This window comes from Bufo bufo, chromosome 5, assembly GCF_905171765.1.
Source record: "Bufo bufo chromosome 5, aBufBuf1.1, whole genome shotgun sequence".
NCBI classification, from domain to species: Eukaryota; Metazoa; Chordata; class Amphibia; order Anura; family Bufonidae; genus Bufo; species Bufo bufo.
In genome coordinates this window covers 11,817,427-11,840,064 of record NC_053393.1, presented here as the reverse complement: position 1 = coordinate 11,840,064, position 22,638 = coordinate 11,817,427, and the positions used below count along the sequence as shown (strand labels likewise).

Sequence of the window (22,638 nt, the reverse complement as noted above, 5' to 3'; positions counted from 1 at the left end):
AAAAGGGCCAACAAGTGCTAAGCATCTCTGGGAACTCCTTCAAGACTGTTAGAAGACTATTTCAGGGGACTACCTCTTGAAGCTCATCAAGAGAATGCCAAGAGTGTGCAAAGCAGCAATCAAAGCAAAAGGTGGCTACTTTGAAGAACCTAGAATATGACATATTTTCAGTTGTTTCACACTTGTTTGTTATGTATATAATTCCACATGTGTTCATTCATAGTTTTGATGCCTTCATAGTCATGAAAATAAAGAAAACTCTTTGAATGAGAAGGTGTGTCCAAACTTTTGGTCTGTACTGTATATATACTGGATGTCATGTATATCCCACTAAAAGAAAATGTATTCTTAGGATATATGGAAAGCATTTACGTTGGTTTTCTGCTAATGGGATTTACTCAGAGGAGCTAATGTTATTCTAACCATAATGAATCAGTCGTTTGAACAGTTAGAATATTCAAGAGTGTGGGAAACTCATGATGGTCCCACTAAGTCTGGGAAAATAGTTTCAGGGTGTCAAAGAAGTATCCCCCCTCATTTATATAGGTTGCAAAGGTCAAAGGTTTAATGTGTAGCATATTTCTGATGTTAATATGTTACATAACAGTGCCATCTAGAGACAGGTGGATTTCATGACACCATTCACAACAATATTGCATTCTGGGTAAATATGATCTCATAGGATTATTACCATATGAGCACACCCATCCGATGTGATTGGAAAACTCTAATCTGGGTCTATCAAGATGAAAGCCATGGTGAGATGCGCTATAATGGACCACCCAGCTTTCCTGGTAGCAGAAGTGAGATTCCTACTAGGACTTGGTAAGAGACACAAAGAATGATATTTCATTTTATTAAGACCAATTGGATAATGTGGGAGAAATTTTACCATCTAGATTAGCAAATAAATTAATTAATTAATTATCTTTATATTGAGATGTAGTCTTAGGATATTGTGAGGCTTCATTTTACCTGCAGAAGAATCAAGACTCATAATTTATCAGAGCATTTAATAATTGCCTATATATATTGATAGTAATATTCTTGATGGATTCCCACAGGAAAGACTTGTTTTAAGTCCTTACCATTTAAGATATGGTCTAGCAAAGATCCTAGATCCCTGTTATTTGTCTCAATAGTCTTACCAAAGTCATATGTGTGAAAATAGTCCAGGATGGGGCGGAAGGATATAGTTATCTCTTCTAAGTTGTATCCTTGGATGGATTTGCCCATCTTGAAGTCATGTGATGTGTAGTTGGTTAGAAGGTGGTGGAATGTATTTAGCATTCTATATTGATGTCTAGGATTAGACATGCCCGTCCTGATATCATGAGGTTTCCTCTGAACAGAAGTGATGTATATAACTTATATTTATTTAGATATTTTGATATCCTGACCTAGTAATAGCTTTGTTATAATGTGACAAGTTATTTCCACTCACATGTATTGTTAAGCTTGTAATGCTTTATATCAACGCTGAATATATTTGCATGAATCATTGTGTTTATTTACTTATTTATATTTATAACCTTGTAACCAATAAATCTGCATATTTTTATAATACCTGTGTATTATTGTATAATGCAGAACTACATGTTTATCATTATCGTCATCTCACGTCAAAAGAACTTATTATCTGAGGAAATAGTCGGACTCAGATGTGAATTGTATCGATTAGGTTGTCCACGATTCACCAGGTCATGATTTTAAGAATTTATGACAAATTTAATAAATTTTATTTTTTCATGGTTAATTATTTTATGACCATAATTAATAATTCTTAATTGAATTATTACCTCCCGACAATCAGGAGTCTGTAACGCGGGAACAGGACAAACAAACATACAGAGGTGCTGCACGCTACTGATAATGAGCGTGCAGCGATGCGTAGCCTCCGGCACTAAGACGGCCGTAGCGCGGCCTCCGCTTGCCACTAGTTAAATAAAAAGGGCCACGCCTCCCCATGGGTGGAGCTACATGACAGTCCATCCAATCGGACGAGGGGGCATGAATAGCACCTCTCCTCCTGTCACTCGATACGGCGCTGGGTCCCGGGGATGGTAATGAGTAACTGTAACAGTGAGTATAATGTGGCCATAACTTGCCATTATCGGGAGACATCATAATGGATTTAGTGGCCTGATAACCAAAAGGGTGATAGTGGAAAAAGATGTTCCTTCAGCGTAACTGTTATTCTCATGTGCGATAGTACTACAATTACTGGTTAGTAAACCCACTTTGGCAGCATCCATAACCTGTATAGGGGTACGTAGCACATGATCTCAAAATACCAGTATCAGGTATAGATTGTAACACTAGAAAATAGGGGGGCTTAGGGTCATATCACCAGGTTGTAGCAATTATACCGTGGATTATACTTTTTCAACCTGATGACTCATTGCTCCCCCCATTGTATTTTATACTTATCATTGTAAGTTAGTTACTATCTATTGTTTTAAAAGGATTTACTAATAAAGCTTTTTTGTTTTCATGTAAGATACTTCAAGCGCTATATATATATATACATAAGTTAAAATATCCTCTTGATAGGCGCAAAACCAATAAGTGATATAGAGTTAACCATTCATACGTGACATTATACTAGTGATGGCAGGCTTCTTGTCAGGAGATATTAGTTCTGACAAGTGGCTAGGCAATCCAAAAGAGGTGTTTTCAGAGAAGGACTTGCCTGCACATTCTAATCTTTTGAGTATTACTTCAGTGTTCAAGAACCTCATCAGGGTCTATAAGAATCAGGTGCAATCGTGGTTGGAGGTCCAGACACTTGAAGTATACTTAAAAAACTAAGTAGTCCCACGTGGATTGAGAAACCCTGTACTACCAACACTTGGGGTCAGATCTTGTGACTTGACTCTCCTCAGAATGCGACCCATTAATGACAACACAAATATATCTAGCCAACAGCCGACTGCGGATCCACTGATCTGTCCAGGAATTAAGTCCAATCTTCAATATTTATAAGCTCATTATGTGGCACTGTATCAAAGGCTTTGCTAAAATCCAGGTGGGCAATATCCACAGCACCTTCTTCATCCAACACTTTTGTGACAGAGTCAAGAACAGGATTAGTCCCTCAGTAAAGCCATGCTGTTTTGGGTTCAATAAGTTATTGGTTTTTAGGTGGTCAATTATCTTTTTTTGAGGAGGTTTCTATTATTTTTACTACTACATATGTAAAGCTCACTGTGGTGACCTCAAGGATCCGTCCTGGGTCCTGTTCTTTTGAATATTTTAGTAGGTGACATAGGAGTAGGATCGATAGGTAAGGTTTGCAGTGTGTAATAGGGTTGATATTCCTGGAGGGGTTTGTAACATGGAAAAAGATTGAGCTTCTCTGGATAAATGGTCCGAACAATGGAAACTACAGTTCAATGTGTAAATGTTATATTATTGCATTGTACTCATTTTAAGCTAAAAATATATTTTTTTCAATTGGTCTTTATTAAAAATATGGAGTACCAGTCACTCAGCTAGAAAAGCAGTTAAACCTTTGTGACAGAACAGCTCAATATTTTTAATAAAGGCCAATTGAAAATATGATTGCTAGCTAAAAATGAGTAAAATGCAATCATAAACAAAAAATCGACTCCAAAGATGTACATAGCCTTTAAGGATGAACTGAACAGTAAATTTGCAATTTCTAGGATAAACATACAGGGGGTCATTTATTAAGAAATATATGCTACTTTTTGGCGTATTTAAGGCGCAGATTTTGACTCAAAGGGGTTTTGCGGCTTTTGGCCACTCAAGCCACTTTTCCAAGGTCAATATCAGTCCAAGCACGCAGAGCTTGCATCAGCTTTTGAAGAGAGCAATGATGTCACCTTCATCGCTCACATGGTGTAGGTGAGTGAATACCACTGTAGCTGTAATGCCAAGCATGGCTGCTATCCATTGGACGGTGCTGTGTTTGGTAAGCTAGGAGGAGACCTGGTGAGTGCCGCAGCCTCCTGAAACAGGTGTTGGACCCTGCCGATCTGATATTGATGACCGATTCTAAGGATCAGAATCTCGGAAAACCCCTTTAAACGGATGGTATTGTATTGGCTGTCCTTGATGGATCGATTGGGGGCATTTTTGCTTCTAGTTATTTACATCATATATTGAGTTATCATATAGTTTTCTGTTTAGTTTTTTCGACATCGCTGTATGATGCCTTTTTTTGTGGTGTGGCATGCGTTACAGTTGATGTTTCTATAATTTGGGATACATACAACTTGTTGATCGCTTTTTTGGGGGGAAATCGAAATGACAAAAAAAAAAAAGAAATTCTTTCATTTTCGTTTACAGATTTCATTGTGTGCAACTGCAGTTGGTCCCGGAGCTAAACGCCTTCTTCTGTTACCGACATCCATCCATGTCATTTCCATCAGCCACCACTAGTGGGAGAGCAGTGCAAGGAGATTTTACAGTTTCTGTTGATTTCTATGGTAGCAGTATAAATTCTTCTGCACTGTGCTCTCCCTAGTGGTGGCTGCAGGCTCACAGTTTTATCATAGGGAAGCAGGAGACATAGAGATGTATGATGGAGATTTGTCAGTGTATTCATGCCAATTGCCTGGGGTAAATACATTGAGAAATATGGTGTTTAAAACAAGCTCCATATTTACTATGCACCACTCCACTTTTTCCAACTTTTGTTAAAATTTCCACCACTTAATAGTCACAAATCTCGCTGGGGGAGACCCATGCTAAGTTTTACTATGGGACCCTATGAGTTCTTTGTATGGCGTGACAGAGGCAGCCGAAAGGAAAAACAAAGATAAAAATATATAAAATATATCTTCTTGCTGAAAATCGGCCTGACCTGGTCCTGCTCACACAGCTGCTCTGCTTGTTACTTAGGCCTCGATCACATCTCCGTTTTCACAGACAGCACACGTACCCATTTATTTTAATGTGTCCATTCACACACAGGTGGGTCAGTGGAAAAACGCGGAGACATGCACTACTTTGGTCTGTGATGCAGACTGAACGTGCCCATTGAAGTCTATGGGTCTGTGAAAATCACAAACCCAACACGGGCAGCATCCGTTTTTTAACTGACCGCTGATAGGAGGTACTCTTGAAATGAATTTTCGGCTGACCAGCGTCTGTAGAATATAGATGACAGATGGAGGGTAAAAAACGGACACACGGATGCTTCATGGATGTAACACGGACTGATTTTTTTTTCACGGATGAGAAACAGGCATGGAAATGTGAACGAGGCCTTAGTAGGATGTGAATTCAACCTATGGATGTAAATATAGATTTTTTACATCAGAGATCTAGAAAATGTTGAGGAATAGGGTGAACTAACTTGTTTTATTGAACATAATTAACATCTTAAAGGTTTTGATTACACCCATAAATTCACATATATTCACATGCTCCTCTGGACATCTGGTGGCATTAGAGGCGGAGCTTGATAAGACCTCATTTGCATCCCTTTTTTCCCAGAATTCCAGAGGAGCCTGTATGGCCTATAAGTCTCCTCACGCCCCCAAGGAGAGATAGTACCCCCCAAATCCTGACTTGGCCTCTCACCCAGTTAATCTAGTATTCTCTGCTCCGCACTGATGAGGGGCAATCACCCCGAAACAGCCGTCTGCAGATGAGATGCTGGCTTATTTAATATCCAAGTCATGTCTCAAGGCTTATTTAATGGGTTGAATATTGACTTAAAGGCTAGCTGCCTTGCATCTGGTGGCATTAGAGGCAGAGCTTGTTACAGGCGGTGGGAACATAACCCTCAGAATCCGTACCAGAAATCCACCACAAAGTACAATATAAAGTGAGCAAAGGAGGATTTATATCATTAGAAGATGCAGCAATACCACGAGACACAATAGTGCACATCATCATCTTATCATTACAGGAAGATGAAGGAGAGCCGCAGCAGATCCCGAACCTCATCCACGCTGGATTCACCCTAGAAGGCATAAGCTCCTGAGATATTCTGACACATGACGGCTGAGGAGTCGCCATCACTTTACGTTAATACTTGAAAATTTTTTCAAGTTTTTTTTTCTAGCGTCTTTGTCATATTTTCTGGATTTTATTTCTCATTCTCTTCCACGGTCTGCGGCTGAACAGCGGGCTATCAGATGCGCGCATGACGATACTCAGCGCATATCTCGGATTCTCTCATGTAGTAATACTTGCGTTGATTTAGATATTTCCAGTCCCGTAGTGGTTCCCCTGGGGGATTTTTGAAGGTGAAATTCTGGACCATAGCAGCAAAGACGATGAAGAGTTGCATGCGGGCCAGCCACTGTCCAGGACACCCGCGCTTCCCTAGAGGGAGAACACAACTGTGTGTAATAAGCAGGACACCTTTTCAACGTTTTAAGACCTCTGCTTGTTTTCAGTGAATTTAAATAGCCCCTCTCCTGACGTGTGTTTTAATAGCTCCATGCATTCCCCATGTAATAACAATTCTGAAGCATCTATTCTTATGACTCCATGTTGTGCCATTCCTTTATTATTTCTACTAGAATTTATGACTGAATTGCTAGCAGTCTGCAGTAAGGGAACAGAGGGGTGTCCCTGCACAGTCTGAAAATGGCAACACTGATTGGATAGAGTGAGACTGTGCAGGTACACACCCCCAACTGGTTACCACCCTTCTGACCTAGCCAGATCCAGCTTGATCCCTATTCCCAGGATCTGGGAGGCTTCCATCCTAAATGCCGGAACTCTGCCAGATACCGCTGCATGCAGTAGGTGAGGATTTGGCGGTGTCTAGCTATGCCAGATACAGTAACTTCAGCTGTATTCTCCTCTGCTGGAACAGACTCCAGGAGTTTCATGCAGCAGATGAGAACCTACCAGCCAATACAATAGTATAAAGTTAGGCCTCTTTTACACTTGCGTTGTCCGGATCCGTCGTGCACTCCATTTGCCGGAGGTGCCCGCCGGATCCGTAACACCGCAAGTGAACTGAAAGCATTTGAAGACGGATCCGTCTTCAAAATGCGTTCAGTGTTACTATGGCAGCCAGGACGCTATTAAAGTCCTGGCTGCCATAGTAGTAGTGGGGAGCAGTATATTTACCGTCCGTGCGGCTCCCGGGGCGCTCCAGAATGACGTCAGGGCGCCCCATGCACATGGATGAAGTGATCCATGCGATCACGTCATCCATGCGCGTGGGGCGCCCTCACGTCACTCTGAAGCGCCCCGGGAGCCGCATGGACGGTAAGTATACTGCTCCCCCGCTCCCCACTACACTTTACCATGGCAAACAGGACTTTAGCGTCCTGGCAGCCATGGTAACCATTCAGAAAAAGCTAAACGTCGGATCCGGTAATGCACCGAAACGACGTTTAGCTTAAGGCCTGATCCGGATTAATGCTTTTCAATGGGCATTAATTCTGGATCCGGCCTTGTGGTAAGTGTTCAGGATTTTTGACCGGAGCAAAAAGCGCAGCATGCTGCGGTAATTTCTCCGGCCAAAAAATGTTCCGGTCCTGAACTGAAGACATCCTGATGCATCCTGAACGGATTTCTCTCCATTCAGAATGCATTGGGATAAAACTGATCAGGATTCTTCTGACATAGAGCCCCGACGACGGAACTCTATGCCGGAAGACAATAACGCAAGTGTGAAAGAGCCCTTAGACAAAAGGCCCTGCACCTCATTCCTCATCCAGCCTGAGCCACTGTGATAAATCTGTTGCAAGTCTAGACTGCCGGTCTGAAGTTTACGCCTGCTCTAGGATTATCTGCCTCTTTGTCCGTTCTGCTATAAAACATCCCAGATGCTTCTCCATCTTTTCTTTGCCTCTGCTTTGCATCTCCAGTTCTTACCTGCGGAGAAAGGCAGGAACGCCGGCCTGGGGCGGAACTGTCCGTCCTCGGTCAAGAAATGCCCGGGATTGAACTCTTCCGGAGTCTCCCACTGAGTTGGGTCTCTGAGAACGGATGTGAGGAAGGGGATCAAGGTAGACCCCTGACAAAGAGAAATGACATGCGTTATATAAATGTGTCTTGGTCATGAGGATTGCAGTATGCTAATGACTACATGAGTTATATAACTTTATGGAGCTCAAGTACAGGTCAGCTTATGGGCTCCCAGAGTTTTTGTGATTTTGTGCATGTGGGCACAGGTATAAGTAGAACGTTTACTTCTTAGGAGGTGTTGTGCGTCTCAGGCTCTTCTCAGATATTTAATCACAAACAATCAATTCCTTATAAATGTTTCCAAAATGTTTAACTTTGCTCCAATGTTGCCTGAAGGCGCCTACCAGTATAGAGTGCTTGGTGGCATTCTCACATTGTGCCTAATGCCCACCTTCAGAAGATATATGGGAATGGTCCTCCAGACAGCTTTGCCTCCTCCTGCCGACAGAGAGATGTCAACAGGAGGCAGACCTCCCTGCTAATGCAGGACTGCCTTTTTATTTTAGTTTATTATTTTTATCTCCTTTTCAGGAGGGAATCAGGGATCACTGTGTCTCTCTGTTGGGCAAACTATGTCAGCTTCAACACCTTTCCACCCTTTTACCCCAAGAAAACAAAGTGGAACAGAGCAGCCATGGGATCTACAGCTGGATGCCAGTCACCGAATGGGTGACCCTGCTGTTGGTTCACATGGGGGAGAAGAAATAAAAAGGACGAAGATGGGGTGAGCATTTTGGGATTAGGTATTCTCACCTACCCGACTAGACGGATTCAACTTCCCAGCTTCATGGCAAGAATGCAGTATCCTCAAAGCTTGCATAGTAGACATCCTAGTGCTGTGACGGCTAACCTCCGGCACTCCTGCTGTGGTAAAACTACAACTCCCAAGATGCTTGGCTGTTCTCAGAACTCCATAGAAATGAATGGAGCATGCTGGGAGTCTTAGTTTCACCTCAGCTGGAGTGCCGGAGGTTCTATTGAAACCAGTTTGCATCTTCTGTACATATTTCTCCAACTCCCTCTCCTTCCTAAGATCCTCCAGAGGAGCAAGTCAAAGAGCATTCCATCAATACTGATTGCTTTAGAATAACTCTGCCGATTGTGGTGCTCCAACGTTATTCCACCCCTGGCTGACGTTCCCTGACATGTTCCGCTCAGAGATTACCTTCTCTCTCACAGGCCAGTCATCCATCATCATTTAGAGTCAGTATGTTTAATGGTTGTTGAATCCTCAGTTGTAAAAATCCCATGGTGTGCCTAACAGCAAGGGCGGACTGGGAACATAAAGTGGCCGTGGAAAAAAAATCTAAAGGTGGTACCATGTTGTAGGTGGGTCTAAATTGACAGAAGGCAGAGCAACACAAGTAGATGGGGTTAGCAATACCTTAGTGCAAAATTCCATCCCAGCAGAACCAAATACCAGAGTGCAACAAAATATACTTCCCCAAAAGCTGTCCCTCTGTGTGGCCATCAATAGCTTCCATGTTCTGTCCTCCTTCACCTCCAGTTGTCTCTGATTAAGATATAGAGCAAGGGGCTTAGAAGGTGAGATGTGGGTCTCAGCAGTAGAATTCAGGAGGGCATGTGCCATCACTGGCTGGGTACATGAGTACTTGATTCTAAAAGCATTAATTACGACTGAGAGCTGACAGGAGGGCTTATGTGGCGCCCTTGGCATTGGCCCACCAGGAAATTTCCCTGTAAGGTCTATGGCCACTCTGCCCCTGCCTGATATCACATCAGTCCATGCCTAGTGATTTTTCACTCTCTAGTAGCCTGCCATTTCTGCAGCAATCTTTTGGACTCAGGGTTTAGATTTATCTCTCCTTTTCCATCATCCCCTGGGTTCCAAGCCAGACATCTGAACCTTATTCCAAGGGTTTGCCCACTCGACTTCCCCCTATTCTCCTTCCATTTTTCCATAGGATTTGGTCCCAAGACAATGGGCAGCTCCATTAGAGCCTTTTGAGGGAAATACCCCTCAGTCCCTTTTACCAGAACACCTATACTTCTGGGGATCTAAGGTGATTTGTAGAGGTCTCGTCATGGCCAATAATCATAGAGATAAATTTCCACAGCAGTCAACTGTGTGCCTAAACAAATGGCACTTTTGGTTGCTGTAAAAACCCAATGAAGCAAAACAGATCACATGCACAAATGATTATAATCACCTGATTAGAAACCCTAATCACCATGTATTTTGGGCTGATTTCTAAAAACTAATTCAGATGCTCCATACCTGCAACTGCATCTGCAACCATTCACAGTTAGAAAAGGTGTGTTAGGAATGAAACGTCAGGTTTCTTCATGAGTTCCTATAATTATTTGTACATGTAATCTTTTTTTGCCTCTGTCTTTTTGGAATTTTACATCAAAATTAGTTTTGAGTGCCTTGGAATTTCTCTCCTGGAAAGTGGCCTTCATCTCCATCAGAGGGGTCTCTGGTTTGGCAGCCCTCTATTGCTGGTTGTCCTTCTTGGTGCTCCACGAGGATAAGGAGGTTCTTCACCCTGTATGTAACCTTCTTCTTTCCAAACGTTGTATCTTCCTTCCATCTAAATTAGGATTTTGTTCACCCTTCCTTCTGCCCTTCTCCTTCTTAGTTTGGGGAATGCCCCCTCCATCATCTGGGTATACCCAGGGCTCTTTATATTTATGTGTCCCTGATGTCTTCCTTCTGCTCTTCTGATGTTTTTTTTTAATATCCTAGATGAACTGTGGAAAGGATGGTTGGCATCCAAGGCTACAGCCAACCAATGGATCAGACTGGCAATTGGTAAGTCGAACTGTGATCTTTTTTGGATCACAGCTCATTCTACCAGGATGATAGGTGTTCCTTTGGGTCTCTGCTCTTCAGATTCAGGACAACGGAGCGAGGCGCAGGCGTAGCGCAGTGAGAACTGACTGAGGGGGGAAGTGGAAGACTAGGATAGGGTTAATTTAGTTGGGGGGTGGAGTGTTGCTGGGGACGTGCAGGGGGGCGGTGCTGCAGTTTCGCGGGCCGTTTATATTCTGGGCTGTGGCGGCACCAGAGGCCATTATTGTTCTGGTGAAGTTGCGTGTGCAGGCGAATTTAGGATCATGGCGGTGCTTGAGGAATTGCTGGTAGCGGTGCGGGCAGCAGCAGAACAGCATGGTTCTGACTGGCTGGTAAGTAGTCTGCAGGCGGCGGTGGGGGCACCTACGGTGCCTCCGGCGACTGCGGGGGGGAGAGTGAGGGCTAGGAGATCTGTGCCTCCGGAGCGCTTAAGTCCGGAGGTGACACCCCGGTTATGGCGTCGGCTTAGGAGCCCCCCTGGTAACCCTCTGCTTGCTCCGGCTGGAGTGACAAGTGTCCCTGCCAGCCGGCGCAGCGGGAGGAATTCGGCGCAGCGTCGCGCGCCTGCGATTGAGTTGCGGAGTGGCCGGGGTCAGGCTTCATCCAGGTTGCCTGGGAGCGTACATGGCGGCGATGTGGATCGGGGTTTGGCGCGTGCTGGAGGCCGTAGTGTTAGGGCTCGGGCGGCCGGCGGTGATTGTGGCCACGGTGATGCGGTCTCACTTACCCCAGGTGAGGACCGGTCGGCGGCGTATGCGCACAGGAGGCGTCAGGAGGCATCGCAGAGTCCGGAGTTGGAGGCTGCACGTTCGGTTGGTGTGGGTGCAGCAGCGGGGGACTCGTCCAGGAGACTACGGGCGGCGCCGCGGTCTCTGTCTACAGGGCGGGGGTCAGGTGCGCAGCTGTGAGGTGCTGGATCCAGAATGTCGCCACCTGCTGGTACCTCTGAGGTGCTGGGCAGGGATATGATTCTGAGCTGGTGGCGGTTAGTTGGGTACGTGGGGGTGGTTTATTACGGGAGGATGTGAGTATTTGCAAAGATGGATTGTGGTGTGTGTTGCGTAGGTCCAAAACGGACCAGGTGGGCAAGGGGGTGTGCATTTTGTTGCGGCCTCTGCCGGGATCGGTGGTGTGCGCGGTTCGTTGTTTGGAGGAGTTTTTGGCCCTTCGACCGTGTGGGGGTGCGGGATTGCTGGTACATTTGGATGGCTCGGCTTTGTCCCGCTATCATTTTGTGGCGGTTTTTCGTAAGTGTTTGACAGCAGCGGGTTTTGTGGCGAGTGAGTTTGCGTCTCATTGTTTTCGTATTGGCGCGGCGACGGAGGCTGCTAGATGGGGTTTGGGTGAGGATGCTATTATGCGGATTGGCCAGTGGGAGTCTGCGTATTTTCGCTCATATATTCGTCCTCACTTGTTGTGAGGTTGGTGTGGAGGTAGTGAGCTTAGTTGTTGTGTATGTTATTTGCATGTTTGGGTAACTGTTTTCCTTTGTTTGTTTGCAGGTTCGCGTTCTTGTTTGGCGTGGATTTTTGGCCATTCTTATGTATACTGGGGAGCGTTGAGAGCGGATGTGCGGAGAAGTGGTCGGCAGTTGGGTTTCCAGCCGGATGAGTTGCAGGTCCGGTGGATTGGTTTGCGGGGTATGTTGTGTTGCCTGAATTTCATGCTTTTGCCTCCTTGGACAGGTGCCCGGACATTGGTTTTGCATGTGGGCGGGAATGACTTAGGTGTTCGCCGCTCGAGGGATGTTATCCGGGACATCAAACTGGATTTGTTGCGTTTAATGGAGGAGTTCCCGGATTTGTTGGTTGTGTGGTCGGAGGTGGTAGCTAGGAGTTCGTGGCATATTGCGAGGTCAGTGGACCGCATCAACAAGGCTAGGGCGAAGTTGAATAAGGAGGTGGGGCGCTTTGTACGGCGGCAGGGCGGTTTTGTGGTTCGCCACAGGGAATTGGAGGTGGCTTCGCCTCAGTTCCTTAGGTCTGACGGGGTGCATCTGAATGAGATTGGTATTGATTTGTGGGCACTGGGGCTTCAGGATGGTTTGGGAACAGCGTTCAGGGTGTGGCGGGACGTCCATAGGTGAAGTGTCTCCTATGTGCGTCGTTGGCAGGTTAACGGGGGGTCCTGGAAGGCAATACTATGTTTAGTAGGTGCATGACACGTTGGAACGTGCATCTATGTGGTTCGGTAAGCTGAAAGCTGGGGGCTCCTGTTGCGCTGAAAGGCCTACAGGGGTAGAGGAATATATGGATTTTGGAGGATTTGGTGCCCTTGGGTCGGCGAGTGCGGCCGAGGGTAAGGATGAAGATGTGTGGAGTGAAGATCGCAGCTTGCTAGGGTTGCCTTCTAGGATCCTTCCGCAAAGTGAATGTTATTATTACATTGTATTTATATGTTTGTATTTATTGGTTGATATTTATTAATGTATACTTTAAAATGATGTTGGAGTATTATTGCTGTTTAATAAACGGCTGCTATGGCCTTTACACCAAGAATTATGGCTACGTGTGTTAATGGGGTTGGAAGGAGTTGTGGGTGGTGTGAAGGGTCTGGAAAGATCTTACCTCCCTAAGTCAGTGCAATGTCACTAAGTGGTCTTTGGTACACATTTTCACAGAATTTTACAGGGTGATACCATCAACAACCGAGGAATCAAAAGTACTGCAGACAGGAGTCCTTTTAGGTGATCGGTAGTTGGACTTATTTCTTTGTTTTCTGGGACTGCTTTTGGAAGGTTCTATGCCCCCAAAGGACAAGATAATTTTTTTGTTACTATCCTGGGAAATCTCTTGCTGAGTTCATTGGGGGATGGAGTTTCCACCCACGTCTAGTTTACCTGTATTTTTTTCTAGGTTGCATAATTTGTTCTCTTCATGGGTTCCTCTCATCCTAGGTTCTCACCTGCCTTAAAGTGGCCATACACATTAGTCTGAAGTTTATCACAAAGCAGGATTTCAAGCAAAATAAACGTTTATCGGGTAAAAACAAATGATCATTTTAGCCAACCGATGGCAGACTGTTATCATCTGAAAAAAAGTTGTCCATGTTTAAAATTTTTGGTTCAGTGGTAGCACCAAAGATTTTTTCAATCAAGGAAAGATGGTTCATGGATAAAAGATCTTTCTTTTAAAGAACATTCCCAATTTGAACAACTGTAACGGTCAACAAAGACTAAAGCGTGCATGGCTGTGTCTAAGGGCTCATGCACACGACTGCGCCGTGTTTTGCAGTCCGCAAATTGTGGATACGCAAAACACGGATGCCGTCTGTATGTATTCCACAATTTGCGGAACGGCTGCCCATAATATAAAGGCTTGTTCTTGTCGGCAAAACGGACAAGAATAGGACATGTTCAATTTTTTTTGCAGGGCCAAGCAACGGAGCAACAGATGCGGACAGCAAACGGAGTGCTGTCCGCATCTTTTGCAGCCCCATTTACGTGAATTGGTCCGCATCCGAGCCGCAAAAAATGCGGTTCGGATGCGGACCTAAACAACGGTCGTGTGCATGAGCCCTAAGAAACAAACATTCATCAGATGTTCGTTTGTTCAACTGCTGGTCAACCATCAACCTACTTCTCTTTAATGTTTACGGCCAGCTTTAGTTGATGTCGGCTTCTGCTTCTATACAAACTCATCAAAGGCGATGTATCTGGTAGGCGATGCTGTTTAGTGTCGCCTCCTACTGGCAGCAGCTATAACCACAGCTCTGTGTACGCCAATGAACTCAGCAAGAATGAGATTTTGCCGGTGGGTAACACAAAAAATAAGAGTTTAATAAAATCTGTCAATGAAGAGAATTACTAGGTGCCTGGAGTCCAGGAGCAGAGAGACATCTGTGCTGCTTTTGTGTTTAGCTCACAGAGGAGAAGCTACACTGGTACATTGTAACAAGACTGTCAGCTGTGTGAGCAGGACTAGAGCCGCCCATTCACATAACTGTCAGATATGTACTCATTCCGCATACAGCTATTACTCCCCATTTCCCATGTACATTCATTCCTGGCTTGCCCCAGCATGCATGTGTTGTGAATGGGAGAGAAGAGAAAGCTGCTGTCAGATACCTTTGTCGGGCGGCTAAGTACTGGGCATGTTAAAACCCAGCTTTCCTGACCCTTCCTTCCCCTGACATCTGCCGTCAGGGGAGACTCAGGAGGCCCAGCCCCAAAACACATTAGACTGTTGATCAATCCAGACAAAATTGGTGGGTTTGGATGGCATGCATCCAATGTATATGGCCATTTTAGAACAGGTTTTCAGAGAAGAACTAGGTCAAATTCTTGTAGTCAAATCTACAATATATTTGTTTTGTGCAATGTGAAAGACGTACCTTTGGGATGGTATAATCCTTGATTTTAATCTCTTCAACATTGGTATGGAAAAGTGCAGTTGGTGCTACATCGAGAATTCTCTGGCATTCGTGAAGGACAGCATTTGTATATGGTAAGTGGGGTCTGTCCTCGATCTCCAGTTGACGCGAGTTCTTGGCGTACTCGTCTACCTCCTGCTGAGCTTTAGCTGTGAGACAAAGATCGGAGTGAATGGTAAGAACAGATTATATAATACTGATGGTTTGGGTGTATTTCTGGGGCCAAGTTCCCATAAATTTATTGGACAAAGTAGTAGTGTCATGGTTTTTGCCGTGCTATGTGCAGTGGGTGTATGGGTCTTGTTACTGCAGAAGGACCTGCACAGATAAGCTGTTATCTTGCATCTCTTCACTTAGTTCATACCCTAAGAAGTCCTACTACAGGGTCAATGATGTTCATACCTTGTATTTCTGGATAATTGGCCAATAACACCAGGGCGAATTTTAGGCTAGTAGATGTTGTCTCAGTTCCACCTGCTAAAAGTGCTACAGTCACCATGAGGAGACTGGTGTCACAGAAAGCTGTGTCCTTCTCATGTTCCACCTGAGGAAGCAAAGAACATCTGGTCAGATATGTGATTATTATATTGGACATGTCTTCATTATGGTATAAGTGATAGATTAGATTGACTCTTCTTCAGGACTAGTGTTAGCACCAGGCAAACCTGAGCAGATACCATGGTCTGCTGGGCTGATAGAACCCATGGTGATCTGGTAAACATTTCCATTTCTATGGTTGTCCAACAGAGAGTGAGGGCAGACAGTGGGCTTGTAGTTAATAATTATTCTTACCTAGTAAGGTTGTAAAATGACAAAGGTCCAACATGTAATTCTACTGTGTTGATCCAGAGGAAGTCAAGCCTCCCCCCATGAATCATATGTCTAATAGAAATGATTTCCTGACTTCATGTCTGACTCCTGTACAGTACAGACCAAAAGTTTGGACACACCTTCTCATTCAAAGAGTTTTCTTTATTTTCATGACTATGAAAATTGTAGATTCACACTGAAGGCATCAAAACTATGAAATAACACATGTGGAATTATATACATAACAAACAAGTGTGAAACAACTGAAAATATGTCATATTCTAGGTTCTTCAAAGTAGCCACCTTTTGCTTTGATTACTGCTTTGCACACTCTTGGCATTCTCTTGAAGAGCTTCAAGAGGTAGTCCCCTGAAATGGTTTTCACTTCACAGGTGTCCCCTGTCAGGTTTAATAAGTGGGATTTCTTGCCTTATAAATGGGGTTGGGACCATCAGTTGCGTTGAGGAGAAGTCAGGTGGATACACAGCTGATAGTCCTACTAAATAGACTGTTAGAATTTGTATTATGGCAAGAAAAAAGCAGCTAAGTAAAGAAAAACGAGTGGCCATCATTACTTTAAGAAATGAAGGTCAGTCAGTCAGCCGAAAAATTGGGAAAACTTTGAAAGTAAGGGCTATTTGACCATGAAGGAGAGTGATGGGGTGCTGCGCCAGATGACCTGGCCTCCACAGTCACCGGACCTGAACCTAATCGAGATGGTTTGGGGTGAGCTGGACCGCAGAGTGAAGGCAAAAGGGCCAACAAGTGCTAAGCATCTCTGGGAACTCCTTCAAGACTGTTGGAAGACCATTTCAGGGGACTACCTCTTGAAGCTCATCAAGAGAATGCCAAGAGTGTGCAAAGCAGTAATCAAAGCAAAAGGTGGCTACTTTGAAGAACCTAGAATATGACATATTTTCAGTTGTTTCACACTTGTTTGTTATGTATATAATTCCACATGTGTTAATTCATAGTTTTGATGCCTTCATAGTCATGAAAATAAGGAAAACTCTTTGAATGAGAAGGTGTGTCCAAACTTTTGGTCTGTACTGTATATACAGAGCTCACACTCGCTCCTTCCCATCACTCCTAAATGTGAAGTTGCTGTGTAGAGCCAATTAATTAGCAATAATTAACTAAGGTAGTTCATCAATTTAAGTTAATATCCCAGAGTTTTATGGCAGAGAAAGGGTTAATGTATGGGACTGTTAATGATTGTATCTAAAGCAGAGAATGGGTTAAGACCCCCAGGGGTTTAGTGCAGAGAAGATTATTACCTTCACTGGTAGTCTAGGTCATAGAAGGGGTTATAGTTTGCATTCCTAGTTTTTTTATGACAGTGATGTAGTTAAAGGTGTTGTTCATTTTCTGAGGGTCTTTTGGCAGATCTCCCCCTCTGGGCCAGACCTGCAGAGGGAAGCATGCTTTACTGCTGACTACCGCTGGGTCCTGGATCCTTGACTAACCTGTTACTGTGCTGCTGCAGCGCCAAACTGGATGTTGACAGCAGGGGACTGCAGCCTGACGGTGGTGGTAGGGAAACTAAGAAGCCCAGCGGCTGGGAACAGCTAAGCATGCTTACCTCTGAAGGTAAAGCCTCAAAGGGGAGCCCTCTAAATACAATCCTTAGAGGTCTAGGGCGGTGAAGGGGTCAATGTCTGCATCTCTGATAGGACAGAGCAGTGAACTGGTTCAGGTCAGTACCTTTGGTTGTCTAGGTCACAGAATGGGTTAATACTACCTTGGAGGCCTAGAGCAGTGAAAGTCTTAGTGTCAGAATCCCTGGTGGTCTAGGGGAGTGTGCTGCACAGTGGTATTTGGGTTTCCTGGGGCGGTATTTTGTGTTGTACTACAGTATTACTGGCCTCACCTACTTCTCTTTCCCCTACATACTTGTGTTGGCCAGCCTACAGTCAATTTGGACCTCGTACAACATGGGGCCACTTCTAGGACTATTCCAGGGCCACTTTAAGTTCCCAGTCTTCCCATGTGCACAACTGTAAATGCATCTCTGAAGTATGATACAGGATGTAATTTGGAATTCCAGTGAAATGGATTAAGCAACAATTTGAGGTCATGTATGCTACTTCTCAGCAGACCCCCATCTGTTCCATTACCTCCTTAATCTTCACCATGAAATGGTCTATGAAATCCCGCGGTGGCACAGACATCGAGAAAGTCTCTATGTTAGGCTTTATACATTCTGCCACAAACTCCTGGACGTATTGACTGTCTTTAATGACTTTATGCCTGATTTGAGGGATGTACAGAAGAGCTGGGACAAAATTGCAGAGCTGTAAATAGGAACCAAAAAGAAAAGATAAACATTAGGATTAAACATAGGAATGAGACTTCCAAGAACAATGATCCCTCTAAGTTTTTGTAGGTGGTGATTGGGGCAGTGAGGTCACTGGACACTGTTCCCTTAAGTCTTTGTAGGTGGTGATCGGAGCAGTGAGGTCAATGGACACTGTTCCCTCTAAGTCTTTGTAGGTGGTGATCGGGGCAGTGAGGTCACTGGACACTTCCCTCTAAGTCTTTGTAGGTGGTGATCGGGGCAGTGAGGTCACTGGACACTGTTCCCTCTAAGTCTTTGTAGGTGGTGATCGGGGCAGTGAGGTCACTAAACACTGTTCCCTCTAAGTCTTTGTAGGTGGTGATCGGGGCAGTGAGGTCACTGGACACTTCCCTCTAAGTCTTTGTAGGTGGTGATCGGGGCAGTGAGGTCACTGGACACTGTTCCCTTAAGTCTTTGTAGGTGGTGATCGGAGCAGTGAGGTCACTGGACACTGTTCCCTCTAAGTCTTTGTAGGTGGTGATCGGGGCAGTGAGGTCACTGGACACTTCCCTCTTAGTCTTTGTAGGTGGTGATCGGGGCAGTGAGGTCACTGGACACTGTTCCCTCTAAGTCTTTGTAGGTGGTGATTGGGGCAGTGAGATCACTGGACACTTCCCTCTAAGTCTTTGTAGGTGGTGATCGGGGCAGTGAGGTCACTGGACACTGTTCCCTTAAGTCTTTGTAGGTGGTGATCGGGGCAGTGAGGTCACTGGACACTGTTTCCTCTAAGTCTTTGTAGGTGGTGATCGGGGTAGTGAGGTCACTGGACACTGTTCCCTCTAAGTCTTTGTAGGTGGTGATCGGGGCAGTGAGGTCACTGGACACTGTTCCCTCTAAGTCTTTGTAGGTGGTGATCGGGGTAGTGAGGTCACTGGACACTATTCCCTTAAGTCTTTGTAGGTGGTGATCGGGGTAGTGAGGTCACTGGACACTATTCCCTTAAGTCTTTGTAGGTAGCGAGCAGGCAGTGAGGTCATTGGACATTGTTCAGTCTAAACCGGGCGACCCAAAACAGTGGCAACTATAAATTGTTGTGTAGTACCAAATAGTTAGCAATAATTAGCTAAGGTAGTTAATGGGTTTATGTTAATATCCCTGAAGTCTATGGAAGAGAAGTGGTTAATGTCTGGGACTGTTAATGATTGTATCTAAAAAATAAATGGGTTAAACCCCTGAGTGTTTAGTGCAGAGAAGATTATTACCTTCACTGGTAGTCTAGGTCATAGAAGGGGTTATTATTTTCATCCCTTTTTTCTAGGACAGTTATGTAGTTAAAGGGATTGTTCATCTTCTGGGGGTCTTTCAGCAGACCCTCCCATGGCCAGACCTGCAGAGGGAAGTATGCTTTACTGCTGCCTACCGCTGGGTCCTTGATCCTTCTTGGCACAAAGGAACTAAGGAACCCAGGAACTGGGAGCAGGTAAATATGCTTCCCTCTACAGGTCTAGCCCTGAAGGGGAGTCTTCTTTAATTAAACAGTCCTTAGAGGTCTAGGACAGTGAATGGGTCAATGTCTGCATCTCTGATAGACTAGAGCAGGGAACTGGTTCAGGTCAGTATTCTTGGTTGTTTAAGACTTAGAAGGGGTTAATACCACCTTGGTTGTCTAGGACAGTGAAGCAGTGGACAGGTTAGTGTCAGAATCCCTGGTGGTCTAGGGCAGTGTAGAGGTTAATCTTTAATACCTAGTGTCCAGTTCTCACTTGCCCCTTCAGGCTTCTGGCTGTAACAGGAGGCTGAACACTGACCATTTGGTATCCTGTCCTGTGTACTCATCCTAGTAATGAGCGCAGGGAGGGGATATCACAGTGCCGGCCATGTGAGGTCCACAAAATGGGGAATGCACATGGCCGGTATCCGTGTTTGCAATTTGCGGACTGCAAAGCACTACGGCCGTCTGAATGAGCCCTTAAGCTAATTGACATTCAGTACAAGTGTAGTAACATCTTACAATATGATGACATTATAAAAACGTGGAAAGCTACACGTCCCCCTTAACTATGGGGTATCCTGATGGAGAAAATGGCAACAAAAGTCCCATAATATAATGATAGACAACCGTGCTTAGCGGAGACGTAACCCCGTTGATATGTCTGGCCATAGTCACGATAAGTTCTGGAAGCCGCTCGTCCAAGTAATCAAAACGACTTCGAAACAGAATAGTAGCCATGATGTTTATCACATTACTGGCCAGGTACATTGATGCGTTGAAGGGTTTCCCTGCGGAGAGAGAATGAACATCATAAGGTGACCTCCAGTCAGGTCATCATCAGTCAGCTGCAGATCGTACTGTATATACTCACATATTATTATAGGAGTGCTATATACAGTGAAATACTCTGCATATGTGGGGTGCACCCTGACTGCTGGAATCATGATCTTTTCACAGGTTCCTCTCCCACTCCATTAATGATTTGCGGTCCTCCTACACTAGATGGGGCTTTGTTTTGAAGGCTTGAAAAATCTATGTGTATCTGGCTCACCCCTGCCTTACCAGCATCGGAGGTCCTCTTCTCTGGGTACCTCTGTGATGCTTCTCCTTTACACTCTTATTGATACCTAATGTTCCTTTCTTCTGTTGCAGTTCCATTTTTGATTTTGTTCTAAGATGTTAACCCCTTCCAACTAGTATTCTTTATTCATCCCCATAAACTTTTTTATTCTTCTGTCTACATAACTAGTAATTCGCTTTGTGGCGAATTACTTTGTCATGAAGTGCATTTCTTTGTCAGTAGCGGGTGCAATGGCAGGGAACGACTATTGCGCATGCAATGGATTCTCAGACATTGAGAAACAAGATCCTCTGGTCCGATGAAACCAAGATGGAACATCAGTGGAAAGTCCTGAAAATGACTATATCCAGTGACAGCCTTCATCTAACCTGAAACAGCTTAAAAAGATCTGCAAAGAAGAACGGCAGAAAATTCCCAAATCCAGGTGTGCAAACATTGTAGCATCATTCCCAAGAAGACGGGAGGCTGGAATCGCTGTCAAAGGAGCTTGAAGTCCTGACTTAAGCGGCTGAAGACTTATGTCCTGAGTAAAGGGGCTGAAGACTTATGTCCCGAGTAAAGGGGCTGAAGACTTATGTCCTAAGTAAAGGGGCTGAAGACTTATTTCCCGAGTAAAGGGGCTGAAGACTTATGTCCTGCGTAAAGGGGCTGAAGACTTATGTCCCGAGTAAAGGGGCTGAAGACTTATTTCCCGAGTAAAGGGGCTGAAGACTTATTTCCCGAGTAAAGGGGCTGAAGACTTATTTCCCGAGTAAAGGGGCTGAAGACTTATTTCCCGAGTAAAGGGGCTGAAGACTTATTTCCCGAGTAAAGGGGCTGAAGACTTTTTCCAGAGTAAGGGGGCTGAAGACTTTTTCCAGAGTAAGGGGGCTGAAGACTTATTTCCCGAGTAAAGGGGCTGAAGACTTATGTCCCGAGTAAAGGGGCTGAAGACTTATGTCCCGAGTAAAGGGGCTGAAGACTTATTTCCCGAGTAAAGGGGCTGAAGACTTTTTCCAGAGTAAGGGGGCTGAAGACTTATTTCCCGAGTAAAGGGGCTGAAGTCTTATTTCCAGAGTAAAGGGGCTGAAGACTTATTTCCCGAGTAAAGGGGCTGAAGACTTATTTCCCGAGTAAAGGGGCTGAAGACTTATTTCCAGAGTAAAGGGGCTGAAGACTTATTTCCCGAGTAAAGGGGCTGAAGACTTATTTCCCGAGTAAAGGGGCTGAAGACTTTTTCCAGAGTAAGGGGGCTGAAGACTTATTTCCCGAGTAAAGGGGCTGAAGACTTATTTCCCGAGTAAAGGGGCTGAAGTCTTATTTCCAGAGTAAAGGGGCTGAAGTCTTATTTCCAGAGTAAAGGGGCTGAAGACTTACCGTATTTTTCGCCCCATAAGACTCACTTTTTCTTCCCCCAAAACGGGGCGAATGCTGGCAGTTTTACATCGCAAGCTGCGATGTGCAAGCGGGGGAGGGACTGGGAGGAGGAGCTGGGGGCCGGCAATAGCGGCGTGGCGGTGCAGACAGTGTACTATAGCCCTGCCGCTCCGGTATACTAATATAAGATGTCTTATTCAATTAATAGTTATTAAACATGCCCCCCCCACTCCTAATAGTACCGTACATCCTAACCACTTCTGTAGAATGCCGGCAGGCAGGCCGGGCGGGCGGCAGCGTAACTCCCTGATGTCACGTGCCTCCGCCACCTACTTTATGAATGAAGCAGGCGGCGCAGGCAAGTGACGTCAGTGAGTGACACGCCGGCCGCCCGGCCTGCCTGGGTTCTACTGAAGCGGTTAGGATGTACGGTACTATTAGGAGTTGGGAGGCATGTTTAATAACTATTAATTGAATAAGACATTTTATATTTGTATACTGGAGCGGCGGGGCGGGGGGGAACT

General features: G+C 44.9%; 1 protein-coding gene and 2 long non-coding RNA genes across 3 annotated transcripts in view; 2 read left to right on the top strand and 1 right to left on the bottom strand.

Annotated features, from left to right (window-relative positions):
• Positions 1–280: 280 nt before the first annotated feature.
• Positions 281–9,196, top strand: LOC121002854. Its single transcript, XR_005779339.1, has 3 exons — positions 281–291; positions 5,053–5,057; positions 8,306–9,196. It is a non-coding gene; the product is annotated as an uncharacterized LOC121002854 (long non-coding RNA).
• Positions 6,026–22,638, bottom strand: part of LOC121002852 (cytochrome P450 2C29-like) — a 42,236-nt gene continuing 25,623 nt past the window's right edge. The window contains exons 5-10 of the mRNA XM_040434462.1: positions 20,305–20,465; positions 18,025–18,201; positions 15,500–15,641; positions 15,059–15,246; positions 7,816–7,957; positions 6,026–6,303 (exon numbers count right to left, since the gene is read on the bottom strand). Of these exons, the coding sequence (XP_040290396.1) occupies positions 6,110–6,303; positions 7,816–7,957; positions 15,059–15,246; positions 15,500–15,641; positions 18,025–18,201; positions 20,305–20,465 (1,004 nt within the window). The 3' untranslated portion in view covers positions 6,026–6,109. The remainder of the gene's footprint in view (positions 6,304–7,815; positions 7,958–15,058; positions 15,247–15,499; positions 15,642–18,024; positions 18,202–20,304; positions 20,466–22,638) is intronic.
• Positions 18,183–19,301, top strand: LOC121002855. The gene is made up of 3 exons (XR_005779340.1): positions 18,183–18,293; positions 18,401–18,739; positions 18,898–19,301. It is a non-coding gene; the product is annotated as an uncharacterized LOC121002855 (long non-coding RNA).